Source organism: Bufo bufo, chromosome 3 (genome assembly GCF_905171765.1).
Source record: "Bufo bufo chromosome 3, aBufBuf1.1, whole genome shotgun sequence".
Taxonomy (NCBI): domain Eukaryota; kingdom Metazoa; phylum Chordata; class Amphibia; order Anura; family Bufonidae; genus Bufo; species Bufo bufo.
The window spans coordinates 426,656,734-426,671,574 of NC_053391.1; the positions used below are offsets into that span (position 1 = coordinate 426,656,734).

The 14,841-nt window shown below is 44.6% G+C and overlaps 1 protein-coding gene across 3 annotated transcripts in view; it reads right to left on the reverse strand.

Moving 5' to 3' along the window:
- Positions 1–237: 237 nt before the first annotated feature.
- MSL3 (MSL complex subunit 3) overlaps positions 238–14,841 on the reverse strand; it is a 63,577-nt gene continuing 48,973 nt past the window's right edge. For all 3 annotated transcript variants that reach the window (XM_040424987.1, XM_040424986.1, XM_040424988.1), the window contains 3 exons: positions 2,642–2,741; positions 2,203–2,287; positions 238–640 (listed from right to left, as the gene is read on the reverse strand). In XM_040424987.1, coding sequence (XP_040280921.1) covers positions 541–640; positions 2,203–2,287; positions 2,642–2,741 — 285 coding nt within the window. In that variant the 3' untranslated portion in view covers positions 238–540. The remainder of the gene's footprint in view (positions 641–2,202; positions 2,288–2,641; positions 2,742–14,841) is intronic.

Consider the following 14,841-nt stretch of genomic DNA (forward strand, 5'->3'; position numbering starts at 1 on the left):
ACCGACCTCCGGTCTGCAGTCAAAAAAATTATCCAGGTAAAATAAAATAGGCTAGGAACCCAGAAGAGCTACCAGCAACTCTCTGGTCTCCTTCCTTGACAGGACAGGAAAAAACACTGGCGATGAGGGGAAGGGGTGGGGGTTTTTAAACCTCTCTGTGTTTTTCCTGTCCTATCAGAGGAAGTCAATCTCCGTGTGTGCTGTCATGGAGACGACTGGGGAAAAGACAATGAATACTATTTCGACACAAAATTTATTTAAGAAACACAATTCAACATGACAATTCAAAAAAATAAAATAAATTCACAATAGTTGTGAAGTGACCGGTGGAAAATCCGTGCTGCAGGTTTCTTTTATAGAGAGCGTTGAGAAAGAATACAGCAGGAGTTCTCCGTTCATCTGCTTGTTCAGTACATACATTTCTTAAGTCCATTTCACAAATTCACAAAAACCTTTCTTAAAATATACAACAAAATTGATGAGGTGTCCAAAGAGTTCACAACATGAATGAATCATGAATGACCAGACTGAATGGTAGGTTCAGTAGATAGCGCGAGGATTTTTGGTGCTATAATACGCCTCACAGGCGGCCACATATGCCGACTCTGGAAAGAAGTCTTCATGATACTCTGCCAGGAACCTGCAAAAAGAAAAACGCTTTTTTAACCACTCCTCATCATTACAGTAGAATCGGGTCTACACATCTACCATGGGAGAGCTGGCACTACTAAAGGAATTTGGTTTAGAACACTGCAGAACCAGTGTTCCTATCTAGTGACATGTTTGTGTCACTTCATCAGATAACATTTATAATGAAGAGAGAGTTAATACAAGGCACTTACTAATGTATTGTGATTGTCCGTATTGCCTCCTTTGCTGGCTGGATTAATTTATTTATTTTTTACTTCATCCACTGAGGAAGCTATATGTGAAATCAGTACTTCTTGATTGCTTGTTCTCCACTTGGAGTTTACTATATCTATGATACTGTGTGATCTTCATACGTCATTACAAGTGTCATAGTGACAGTACTTCCTACTGCCTGTGCGATCCGACCGCTCCTGAGGGCAGCAGCCTCAAAAGTGTCACTGGGCATGCGCCGAGCCCAGTGACGTCTTCTTATCGCTGTTGCCCTCAGGAGTGGCCAGATCGCACAGGCGCAGGCAGTAGGCGGTACTGCGCCTGCGCGAGATTTCAGCCGGACTAACTGAAGATTCCAGGTGCCTGGCTTGAATGAATTAAGCATAGGGGGCGGCGCCGTTAAACTGGGCTGTGGGATGATACTGCATAGCGAGGAGGGCGTGCTTGGGCTCTAAATAAAGGCGGTCTAGGCACTGCAGGGGGGGGCGTTACTGGGCTCAGAGGGTGAAGAATAAAGCACCTTCAGGGTTCATTTGCATAACACAAAGATCCCTTTTTTAGCAAAATGAAAGCATGAATATAAGAAAGAAAACCACTGCAGGAGAGAAGGTATTTTATTACACATGGCAAGGGTGACCGCTTAATATGGTCAAACCAGGTGACAGATTCCCTTTAAGTCAAAACATGTGTCTTGGATTGAAGTAAGAGTGAAGTGGATAATACAGGGGATCTGACTCCATGACACTTCCTGTACTTTGTGAAAGGATAAAGCAGAGGGGGCTGTTGCAGATCATATGCTAATATTACAAATTACTCACTGAACTTTCTGTTGGATTTCACATGATTTGTGCCTATAATATGCAAGTCTACCTTCCAATACATTGGTACTGTATGGAATTCTAAGGTGTCTCTATTCCAGGAGGTTCTGTACAGGAACTATACACAGATACTTGCAATGTCCCACTCTAAAGCTACTTTCACACTCAGGAAGGTTGCTCCTGCCAGACACGGGCGTTCACTGCCGGAGCCCATTGACTATAATGAGAACCGGCGGTGATTCGAAAGCTCCCCCCAGCATGAATGCCAAGATTCAGCCAGGCAAAAACTGTTGTATGGAGCGTTTTTTTTGTCCGGCTGAATCCTGGCATTATACTGGGAAGCAACCAGATTCCATTATAGTCCACCGGCGTGCAGAGCTCACCAGCTATGCCAGATCTGGAGAACTCCGGCAGGCTATTCCTCTGCTGGATTGCTTTAGCTCTAGTGTGAAACTAGCCCAACCTCAATAATTACTACAACGGTGAAGCAAAAGAAAAGTACACCTGCAGCACATCCGCATACCTTAGAAAAAGTTCAAAGTGCTTGAGCAAAACCTTCACGTTTTTCTCTGCAAAGAACATCTTTCCCATAATTTCAGGAAGTTTCACTAAGAAAAGTAAAATAAACAAGTTTGGATTTTTTTAAAATGTCAGTCATACAATTTTTATTTTTGTGCAACACACATCTTTCTTTGCCTGCTTTTAGCACAGCTCCGCCATATAAATGTACTATGGACACAGACAATTTGAGCTGCAGTAAAATACTGTATTAAACTTTTGCTAAACATACCTAAATATAAATACAAAAATAAATCAAAAAGCTAAAATATGAAACTTTGAATAGAGATCTTTTTTCACCTAAATGCCTGGGAATGTAGGTTGCTGAAGCGGCAGGACTTCATAAGGATAAAAATCTTTACAGTAGACAATACAGAAATGATTCTCCAACAGACGCTTCTTACCAAACAAACGAAGCAAATGCTGCGATCCATATATATAGGACGGAGGAGGTGGCTGGTCACTTTGAGGGTAATTTTCAGGCATCAGTTTCCAAGACAACACCTACAAATCAGAAAAAAATTACTTTATTAGATAGGAATTCACAAGGCAGGCATTTCCACAGTCATGTCATGTACTGTATGCACTCAATAGACCGGCAGCCGAGGATAAAATCAGGTCGACCACTCCTTAGAGAAGGAGATCAAGGAGATCCAGGCAGCACTCCAGTGACGAACCTTTACACATAAAGGGGTTGGCCCTCAAAAAAATTAAATCCTATGCAACGAATAAGGCTTTTCAAATGAAGTAGTATTGCCATATACATGATATAAAAATATTTCTAGGTATTTTATGTTTCTCTCTGCCGTGGCCGAAATTTGGAGCACCTCCTCCTGCATTCAGTGTGGACTAACATGCTCAGTAGCTCCCCTTAGGGCTGGGGTAGTGATGTCATAGAGAAGCAGGTGAAGTGCTCCACGCCCCTTTCATTCATCCTTACTTATAAATTCATAGAAATATACAGCTATATCTCTCTAGATATGAGGGGAATAGTTGAAGTCAGGTTTGCTCGAGTCTGTGTTGGTGTACTTTGCCCCAAATTTTTGAAATGTTGCACACCGATTGTCACATTTGGTGCATCTTTGAGCTTTGGTCTAGAAATGCTACTCCAGTTTTTAATTCCGCCCCTCCCTGCTGGAGTCTGTTTGCGACTTTATTTTTAAAAAGTCACACCTAAAAGTATAAAAAGCAAAAAGTCAAAGCACTATTTGCATTCTGCAGTGCATGGCTTGATGAATTCCCTCCTGTATGTAACTCTGGGGCTACACGTGTGGGGAGGAAGGGGCTTACAATGCAATGCTGGGAGATGTAGAGGTTTTATTGTCTCTTGCGAAAAACCGCTAACAGTCACATAAAGGAAAGAAGGAAGTCCTTCAGATAAGGTGAGGAAAGAAAGGAAAAAGGTGAAAGTTACACTGGAGAGCAGCGGTTTTTGCGCTGATATATAGTAGCTAAGGTTACTGCAGATCCTTTTAGTAAATTCATGTGATAAGCCCTTTTCTCAGTGCAATGTTCAGGCTCATTATGAGCGGTAATATTTCATTGGGTTTATACAGGATAACACTAGAGTGCTCCCTGGACCTCTATTATTTATGGGTAACATCAAATGCTGACATTTATTAATATTAATGTGTAATCAGGGCTATTTTACATAAACCCTTTTCTGTAAAACCCCAAATTACGACTTTTCCCCCCTTTTATTTACTATTTTCTTGGAACCCCTTGCATGTAGAATGAGATCGGATGAGAGGGAGCAGGGGGTTTGGGTGTACACGATAAAAGAGGCCTCTATGCAGACGACGCTCTTATTTTTCTACAAAATGGCTATTCTGCTTTGCCTTATATAATGAAAGTTGGGGCCGTATCGGGCTATGAGGTGAATTGGTCGAAATCTGTCTTACTAAACTGTTCCCCCCAGATTAAAGAAGGTGAGGTCAGGATTCTTACTCCAACCGACTCGCTGGACTATTTGGGCATCAGGATTAGTCCCTCGGTTGAGGATTTTGATAGGTTAAACATTCTGTCACTGACGACCCAAATCAAAGATAAAGTCCGTGTCCGGCAAAAACTCGCTCTTAGGCCTCATGCACACGACCGTTGTGTGTTTTGCGGTCTGCAAATTGCGAATCCACAAAACACGGATGTCGTTCGTGTGCGTTCCGCAATTTACCAAAACAACGGCCGTGTGCATGAGGCCTTAGTCAAGCAGATAAAATCGCTTTGATTAAAATGGTTCTTCTTCCACAGATATTTTATAAAATAACAGCCTGCACTATTTGGATTGAGGATTCCTTTTTTAAACTCTTGGAAAGTCTCCCTAATGACCTGATATGGGGAAGGAAGAGAGTCCGGATTAAACAAAAATAATCATGGCTCTCAGAGGAAGATGGGGGTTATCTCTCCCCCTATCTCCAAGGATATTATTTTGCTGCCCAGATTCAGTGGTATATGGACAACACAGATAATATATCATTTCTCCTTACCAGAGAATTTGCAGGTCATCAACGAGACATATTTACTATTCTGGAATCAGGTTATATGGGAATACAAGGTAAAAACTGTCCCATCAGCAGAGCAATTGTTGAGGAACGGTTGAGACGTGTGCATATATATCCATGCATGCCTGCAAACACGTGCGGGCATGTATGGTATATATATGCATACATTAACCACCGCATCATGGGGTGATGCCCATGGTGATCCCCAGGGGCTCATGGTGGCCCCTGTGGGAAATATGTGGTCCCTGGAAGCTGTGCCCCCTTATAATCCCCCTTATATTAGTATATATATGTGCCCCCTTATATATGTCCCCTGTATGCCCCAGATATATGCGAGGGTGTGTGTATATATAGATATGTGTGTATGTATTTGCACACGTGTCTATGTATATACACTTATGTCAGCATGACAGTATGTATGTGGGCTTATTGCTGCCCATTCATACCCCCGGTTTTGTATGTGTTTATAGATGAGCCCCCAAGCATCTGTGGATATATATATGCATATATGCAATTCCAACTGTTATCAACAGAGTTGTTTAGCCTGTAGGATAACAGCTGATTAGCATCTAGTCCCCTTTTGTTCAGGCCCAAAGCAATCAGACGCTTTGGCACCATTTGTGAGGGGACCTTCTAATCTGAGAACCTGTTTTTCCACACCTCTGCCCATGGCTAAAACTCCATCCCACTACTCCCAGCATCTTTGGGACTAGGGGGGGGGGCTCTGGGGATTGTAGGCAGGCATACGTCACAGTGACACTATGATGTCACATCCCTGAGGAAGGAGGAGGGGTTGCTTTTGGGCTATAAAACCCCGAACCGGCCAGAGGTGCGCTCTCTTGCAACCAGACTAGATTCAGAGACGCATAGGAGAGAGGAGCTCCATGATGACCTCCTGGATAAGGCCTAAGTATCACCCCTGGTCCTGTAACCCCTATATTTGTGTCCTTGATGTGATGTGACCCTGGGCCCTGATTTACCCTTGCCGTGTTGGACACCCTGATCCCCAAACCCTTGCCTTATTGTATTCCCCTGTTGTACCCCTGATCCTGTGGCCCTATTAGTACCCCTGATCACCCCCACTCCCTGCTGTGTCCCTGATCCCTGCTGTACACCCCTGGTCTCCCCTGGTTACCCCTGTTTCCCCGTGTGCCTGCTCTCCCCTGGTTCACCCCCCATAGACCCCTGTACCCTGAATAACCCCTGTTTCCCTGCCTTGGTTCCTTTGTAGAGCATGCTTCTGCTCTGCAAACAAATCCTTATAACCCTTTGTCATACCCCGTAGGGACAGTGTACAGGACAGACGGGTGGGATTGTTATATACTTGTATGTGTGAATTGTCTAGTTAGTTTATGGGTGGAATATGGGAATGTGTTAGTGTAGTTAGTATTGTTACTTATATTGTTGTGTGCTGCTATAAATATATATATCTATTCCATTGATATAGATATATATAATTATAAGCAAATATTAGACTGTGACATATAGTGGGTGAATAAATCCCTGCAGAACATTAACCTCTGCATTGCCCTGTCCCTGCAGAGTCCTGACCATTAACCTCTTCAATGCCTGATCCCTGCTACCACTGTCCTGATAACTCATAACCCTGTGTCCCTTGGCCTGCAGGTAATAACCCCTGCAGAGCCACCATTGTGTTTAACTCCTTGTACCCCTTAGGGACAGTGATTAGTCAGGCGGGTGGGTTGCTGATATTTGTGTGTATGCAAATGTATTATTGTATTATATAGATAGTGTGTGGGGTGGAATTTGGGATTGTGTAGTGTAGTTTAGGATTGTATATTTAGTGCTGTATTGTTAGTATTGCGTGCGTAGTGTATTGTTAGTAATAAATACTGTGTTTGGTTTATAACTATCTGTGTGGCGTGTGGTTATTGGCGATAGTTAGTTTAGTAAGGCGCATGCAGCTAGCATAGTGATCAGTGTAGAGCATAGCAAAGGTATTGTGTTATATAAAGGCATAAATGGGCGGAGTTATCACTAGATGGCTCCTCCCATTTATGAATATTAATTATCGATATTTGCATAAATATTGGTGAATAATATTCCCCCTTTACATTGGCGAGCCAGGCCCACTGCGTGGATTTTGCGTTTATTTTTGGTATTAAGGCTGAGGGTCGCTGGTACTGTGAATTAGCGGGCAGGAGAGACACGGTCAGCGGACTGTCTGAGCGTCTAGGACCCGATAATTCGTACAGGAGAAGCGATACCTCCCTTAGAGTACCAGAAATGAAACAAAACCTTTTGCAGAGAATCTATAATTGTTCTGTGAATTAATACTTTTGTATTGGCTTTACACGGTCACCGTCGCTGGGGTAAGAGAAGAAGACACGGAAAAGTACAGCACCAACAAGCATCGCTCAAGTGATTGCAAGGGAGAAGAAGACACGTCACTGAAGGAGATCCATCTTCGTGGGAGCGGCGTACAAGTCAGGCTGGTCGGGAAGAGGCGATCCGGGAAAATGGACTTCTTCCAAGCAGCTGCGAGGTACGGCGCCAAGAAGAAGATGGACACTCATCAAACGGTGAGTATGGACTTCCCCACACTGCAACACTTGAGCAGACACAGCACATTTAACCCCATCCTCCCCACTACATACAAGTCAGCAGAAATGCTGTGGTCCGATTTGTTAGCACAGGCTTGTAGTTACGACAAGCTTTGTGTTAACAAACTGACGGTTTTGAACAAGGCCACCAAACGGCTTCGGATGCTGGCCAAACTCGTTCATACGTTTGAGGCTAGCATCTGTAAGCCAAAGGAAGTTGCGCTGGTGTCTCGGTCAACGGAGACAATTCCTCCGGCCATTCACTGCCAGTGCTGTGCCAGTAATTCGGACCAGGTTTCGACATTGCAGGCGCAGCTGGCAGAGAATGTGCAGTCTACTGTTGACCGAGATGCGCAGGTGGCTAGGATAGAGTCACAGTTGGTAGAGCTGCAGAGGCAGAAGGAGGAAATTGAGGCTAAGTTGACTCAGTCTTATACTGAAGTCAAAGCCTTCAAGGAGCGGACTGCCTCTACTGACGTGACGGTAGCCAAATTGAAGGCTCAGGTTGCTATAAGGTCCCAGCTAATGTCTGGCATGCAACAGGTAATCACCAAGTTGGTGCCGGCCCTTTCTTTTTCAGTAAAGCCAGGGTCGGAATCTCCCAAAATGTTGCCCTGTGCAGGGCCACAAGGGGGGAGAGTAGTCTGTGACCGGTCAAATCATCAGGTCAAGCCGGTCCAGACTAACAGAGATTTTTCCCTGACTTTGGGAAAAAGAACTGTGTTGAAGAGTGCGTCCCTGAGGATGGTACAATTCAGGAGAAGGGAGCATGACTGCAGTGTAGATGGACCTGGGCCATGCAGAGCAAACATCAGATGTTTTACATGCAGTGGCCTAGGTCACATAGCGAGACACTGCAAAACACACAGGACAGGAAACCAAGTCACGTGTTTCAGGTGTGGGAACAAAGGACACATTGCAAGGAATTGCCTTTGTGCAAGTAATTGCAATGTGTCCAACAGTATCAGCCAGGTAACAAATTGTGCAGTGGGGTCTAGTCAGCCTGGCCATAACGGGGTTACCTCTCGGCAGCATCACCAGCTGCTGAGGGGTCAGAGTGGCCAAGCTAGGCTAGGCAATATTTGACACCCCTGTACTATTTGTTACACCGTTTGTTCCCTGTGTATGTCCATGTTGTGTGTTTTTGTTATCTGTTTGTACGTTCTTCTTGATGTTGATGGTGGTAATCCTTGTCTACGGATATGTTCTACCATGCTGATTTATGTAGTGTTGTAAGTCCCGTCTGCTGTCTTTGTTTCATTCTGTGTCCCCTTGGAGTGGAACAGTGTTATACTGTGGATCGAGAACGTATAGGTTTGCGAGCAGATAATATCACACGGGAAATCCTGCTGGTCGGGAGAAGGCATGGACCTTCTCCATGCAGCACACAAAGGATGATGTGATATTATTCTGGGCAACCAGGGTCTCAGATCAATACGGATAACACTGTTGTGCTCAAGGTTTTCGGTAGGGCTGTGTTGCGCTGGGGACTGAGGCGGACAGACAACATTGGTGTAATGTTGTGCTGCGCACTTAATTCTAGTCCGGTCAGGTAGCACAGCTCTGATAGGGATTGGACGCAGAGTGTTTGGCAGCAGAGTGTGGACTGTGTTCTTGTGTTGTGGGGTCATGGGGAGCCAGGGCATGACTATGCCATTGGTTCTGCGGGCCTCCACAAGGCGGGATCACAGGGGGAAATCAGCCTGGGTACACGTGAGTGGACAGGGATGCGGTGCCATCAATAACAAGATGGTGCTTTGTCCACAGAACTCCAGTTATCCCAACCTAGTAGGGTGGCCATCCTTATCTGTTGGTGCAGAGGGATGTGCAGCAGAGGATGCAATCCTCTGAAGGTAGGGTGTTCAGACACCAGTGTTGGGATAACGAGGGGTCCTGTGAGATAAAGGGCAGCTCAATACCTTTCTCTACCCATGGGTCAAAGGTATTGGTGCTGGTAATTTTCACATTAATTGCACTGTTAGGGGAGAAATTCCCCTGGGAGCGCCTGGTATTTTCTTCTGCCATAGGTGTGATTTTATATGGAGCGGAAGAAAAACCTAGGAGACGCCACAGAAGAGACCAGCTATTCCCCCTGACACTGTTGTGAAGCTCCAGAGGATCCCACTGGATTTTGGCAACTAAGCGACCTCTGCCTAGAGGTGTTATAGAGAAGATTGTGCCACAATCCAGCGGGAGCATTATTTAGGCTCTGGAGGAAGACTTGGGAGACGTTCGGGTGGAAGAACTTATTCAATTGTTTCACCCAGTGAAACTTCTTCTGGTTCTGGTCATCGTAATCTGAGGGTCAAGGGACTTACTGACCAAATACACCAGAACCAGACAGAACTTTACAGAACTATCCGGAGGAGGAGGCTCAGGACATAACTCCCACTTTGTCCTGTAGCCAAATATTTTATGGACACTTTGTTTCCTATGAGGGTTCGGGACGTATAACTTGTACTACCCCGAAACCCCATAGCACATTGTATTTATTGATTGATTGTGTTTGTTGCTCGATGGTGTACCCATGGACACTCTAGGTACAAATGTGTGACAGCCTATATTCGGCTGTACACATTTGCATCCTATAGTCGTTTCCCATTGACACAGGGGTCTGCGACCTACCTGTGTCTTTGGAGGTGTAGAGATATGCCAGGTTGCATGAGTCTCTATGGGTACACATACATATAATGATTTTGGTGGTGTTGGGAGGGATGTGACATGTGTTTTGTGTGAATGGGGATAAGGTTAGGTCACGATAGGGACAGGCATCATTCATTTGCCACCTTGAACCCTGGAACGGTGAGGTTCTTAAGGGAAGGGCTGGAGGTGTAGTGTGGCGGAGGTGTTCTCCGCAGTAGAATTTAGGTACTGTGACATCGCCGCTTGAGAGTCTGACCTGCCTTGTAAAGACCTATTAATCTGTCCACGGGAGAACCGCACCCATCAAGATGGAAACAGACGTTGGATAGAAGAAAGTTGGGACAAAGACTGTAAGGGTGAACCCGCTCCAGAATTGGGGGGGGGGGGGGCGAAGATACCTGAAGATCGGCAGAATTACCGAGAGACTGTGGGGGTGTGGTCACTCCGAAGTGGGGGTGGCCGACACCAAGAGACTGTTAAAGAAAGGCCAGTTAAAGACTGTAAGGGTGAACCCACTCCAGAATTGGGGAATTGGGGGGGGGGGGGGGGCGAAGATACCTGAAGATCGGCAGAATTACCGAGAGACTGTGGGGGTGTGGTCACTCCGAAGTGCGGGTGGCCGACACCAAGAGACTGTTAAAGAAAGGCCAGTTAAAGACTGTAAGGGTGAACCCACTCCAGAATTGGGGGGGGGACGAAGATACCTGAAGATCGGCAGAATTACCGAGAGACTGTGGGGGAGTGGTCACTCCAAAGTGGGGGTGGCCGACACTAAGACTGTTAAAGAAAGACCAGCTAACCAAGAGACTGTGGGTGTGTGGTATCCTAAAGATGTCAAGAAGAAGACAGAAGGGCAGGTCGGAGGAAGCTGGATTGGGGATGTCTAAGTACCTAAAGATCAGTGTGCACTACAGTTCTTCCTGAACTTCCACCAAAGATGGGGTTGAAGGGGGGCAAACATACCTCAACCCGTTCCCCCATTATATTGTCGTATTATATTCCGACAACAGGGGGATTGTTGAGGAACGGTTGAGACGTGTGCATATATATCCATGCATGCCTGCAAACACGTGCGGGCATGTATGGTATATATATGCATACATTAACCACCGCATCATGGGGTGATGCCCATGGTGATCCCCAGGGGCTCATGGTGGCCCCTGTGGGAAATATGTGGTCCCTGGAAGCTGTGCCCCCTTATAATCCCCCTTATATTAGTATATATATGTGCCCCCTTATATATGTCCCCTGTATGCCCCAGATATATGCGAGGGTGTGTGTATATATAGATATGTGTGTATGTATTTGCACACGTGTCTATGTATATACACTTATGTCAGCATGACAGTATGTATGTGGGCTTATTGCTGCCCATTCATACCCCCGGTTTTGTATGTGTTTATAGATGAGCCCCCAAGCATCTGTGGATATATATATGCATATATGCAATTCCAACTGTTATCAACAGAGTTGTTTAGCCTGTAGGATAACAGCTGATTAGCATCTAGTCCCCTTTTGTTCAGGCCCAAAGCAATCAGACGCTTTGGCACCATTTGTGAGGGGACCTTCTAATCAGAGAACCTGTTTTTCCACACCTCTGCCCATGGCTAAAACTCCATCCCACTACTCCCAGCATCTTTGGGACTAGGGGGGGGCTCTGGGGATTGTAGGCAGGCATACGTCACAGTGACACTATGATGTCACATCCCTGAGGAAGGAGGAGGGGTTGCTTTTGGGCTATAAAACCCCGAACCGGCCAGAGGTGCGCTCTCTTGCAACCAGACTAGATTCAGAGACGCATAGGAGAGAGGAGCTCCATGATGACCTCCTGGATAAGGCCTAAGTATCACCCCTGGTCCTGTAACCCCTATATTTGTGTCCTTGATGTGATGTGACCCTGGGCCCTGATTTACCCTTGCCGTGTTGGACACCCTGATCCCCAAACCCTTGCCTTATTGTAGTCCCCTGTTGTACCCCTGATCCTGTGGCCCTATTAGTACCCCTGATCACCCCCACTCCCTGCTGTGTCCCTGATCCCTGCTGTACACCCCTGGTCTCCCCTGGTTACCCCTGTTTCCCTGTGTGCCTGCTCTCCCCTGGTTCACCCCCCATAGACCCCTGTACCCTGAATAACCCCTGTTTCCCTGCCTTGGTTCCTTTGTAGAGCATGCTTCTGCTCTGCAAACAAATCCTTATAACCCTTTGTCATACCCCGTAGGGACAGTGTACAGGACAGACGGGTGGGATTGTTATATACTTGTATGTGTGAATTGTCTAGTTAGTTTATGGGTGGAATATGGGAATGTGTTAGTGTAGTTAGTATTGTTACTTATATTGTTGTGTGCTGCCATAAATATATATATCTATTCCATTGATATAGATATATATAATTATAAGCAAATATTAGACTGTGACATATAGTGGGTGAATAAATCCCTGCAGAACATTAACCTCTGCATTGCCCTGTCCCTGCAGAGTCCTGACCATTAACCTCTTCAATGCCTGATCCCTGCTACCACTGTCCTGATAACTCATAACCCTGTGTCCCTTGGCCTGCAGGTAATAACCCCTGCAGAGCCACCATTGTGTTTAACTCCTTGTACCCCTTAGGGACAGTGATTAGTCAGGCGGGTGGGTTGCTGATATTTGTGTGTATGCAAATGTATTATTGTATTATATAGATAGTGTGTGGGGTGGAATTTGGGATTGTGTAGTGTAGTTTAGGATTGTATATTTAGTGCTGTATTGTTAGTATTGCGTGCGTAGTGTATTGTTAGTAATAAATACTGTGTTTGGTTTATAACTATCTGTGTGGCGTGTGGTTATTGGCGATAGTTAGTTTAGTAAGGCGCATGCAGCTAGCATAGTGATCAGTGTAGAGCATAGCAAAGGTATTGTGTTATATAAAGGCATAAATGGGCGGAGTTATCACTAGATGGCTCCTCCCATTTATGAATATTAATTATCGATATTTGCATAAATATTGGTGAATAATATTCCCCCTTTACAGCAATACATATGGTTTGGAAAAAAGTCAAATTGATATTAGGGATCCCATATACTTTGACCTTCTCTCCCCTCTGGCATAACGTCAATCTTAGGGAATTTATGTTAATTGAAGATTATAGGTATTGGGAATATTTGGGTATCACAAGGGTTTGACAAATAGTTTCCTTTGGAGATATAAGAAGGATGGAGGATCTGTGCGGTGAAAATATATACACGGGTCACTTGGTAAATTAGATATGCTCAATTAAGACATGCTTTTTCGTCCACTCAGAATAAAAGTTATTTTGTTGTGAATGCACATGAGTTCACAGATTTTTGTTATCATTTTAAAGAGAATAAAGTCTCTATTGCACAGATTATTATTTTTTTTATTAAAAAGGATTTAGGTAATGTAATTACGTTTAAAAGTGAGTTAAAATGAGGTCAAGATATTGGGATAAATAATTCACTAAATATATATATATACAAGAATATTAAAAAAGCTTCCCTATCCAGCAACCATAGGTTAACTCAGTTTAACATTCTCCACCGCCTGTATTATACTCCTGCTAAACTCAGGTTATAGGTGTTGGAAGTGGAAAAAGGACCAAGCAGATCTTCTCCATATGATTTGGTCATGTCCACTGATCCAGTCCTTCTGGGGTCGAGTCTTTGAGGAGTTAGTTTGCAGGACCGCCATTAAACCCTCCGTTGACGCCCAATTAGCCATTTAGGTATTTTTTCTCCTCCCCCAGAAATGTCTGGGAAGGATGAGATCTTCTGGCTTAAAACTTTGTTATTAGCCAGAGTTGTTCTAGTAAGAAAATGGGGATCAAGTATACAACCGGATTTGAAAGAGTGGCAAAATCTAATACGGAAGGTCAAGAATTATGAGAGATATGCAATTCAGAGTACTAAAATGGGAACTTGGGTATATTGGTCTTAACCCGTACCTGGCTGTCTTTTAGCCCTGCAATATTCCAAATTGGGGATACATCATTTTAAGCATATATAGCTGTTCTTTTAAAGGTTTTTTTTTCCAGCTCCATAGCCACTGAGACAACTGGATGGCTGGGGGAGGAGGGGCGGAATTCCTTATTCTTTCTTGTTATAAGAATTGCGAACAGAGATTAAGCATTTCGATGTCTTTTGCTGTCGTTGTTGCATATCACATGTCCAATTGCATAGTTTGTCTATTGTAATTATGTCAACTATGACTTTGCTGTACAATCTTTCTTAGAGTCCATTCACATGTCCGCAATTTCGTTCCGCATTTAGCGGAATGGAATTGCGGACCAATTCAGTTCTATGGGCAGCACATCACAGACCCGCACTTCCGGGTCCGCAATTCTGTTCCCGAAAAAAATAGAACATGTCCTATTCTTGTCCGCAATTGCAGACAAGAATAGGCATTTTCTATTAAGTGCCGGAAAAATGTAGAACGCACATCGTCGATGTCCGTGTTTTGCGGATCCGCAAAACACACACGGACATGTGAATGGACCCTAATTGTATTTTTATAAGAATATAAATAAATAAAACTCCATGTGAAAAAAATAATTACAACTGTGTTATGTCCTGTCATGGCACTCAGCAGAATGTACATGAGGCACAAATGATCAGATAATGAGGCAAAGGCCAGCACCGATAGAATCCGTAAGTGTTAAAACCTGCTTCCACTTTGGAGCCCCAGGTTGTTGTTTTTTATCTTTGCATTAGGTTTATTAAATTTGGGGGTTCTGACTTTCTTCTCCATATCTGTAGTGCGGGGTTGGATTGCTTAATAGGACATTCCCATAGTGAGGATATGCCATATACGTCCAGTAGGTTCCCATCTCAACAGGCCCCTGAAGCGAATGGAGAGCCAGCTACCATGCACAACCACTACTATGGGCCTTGTGTGGGACACGC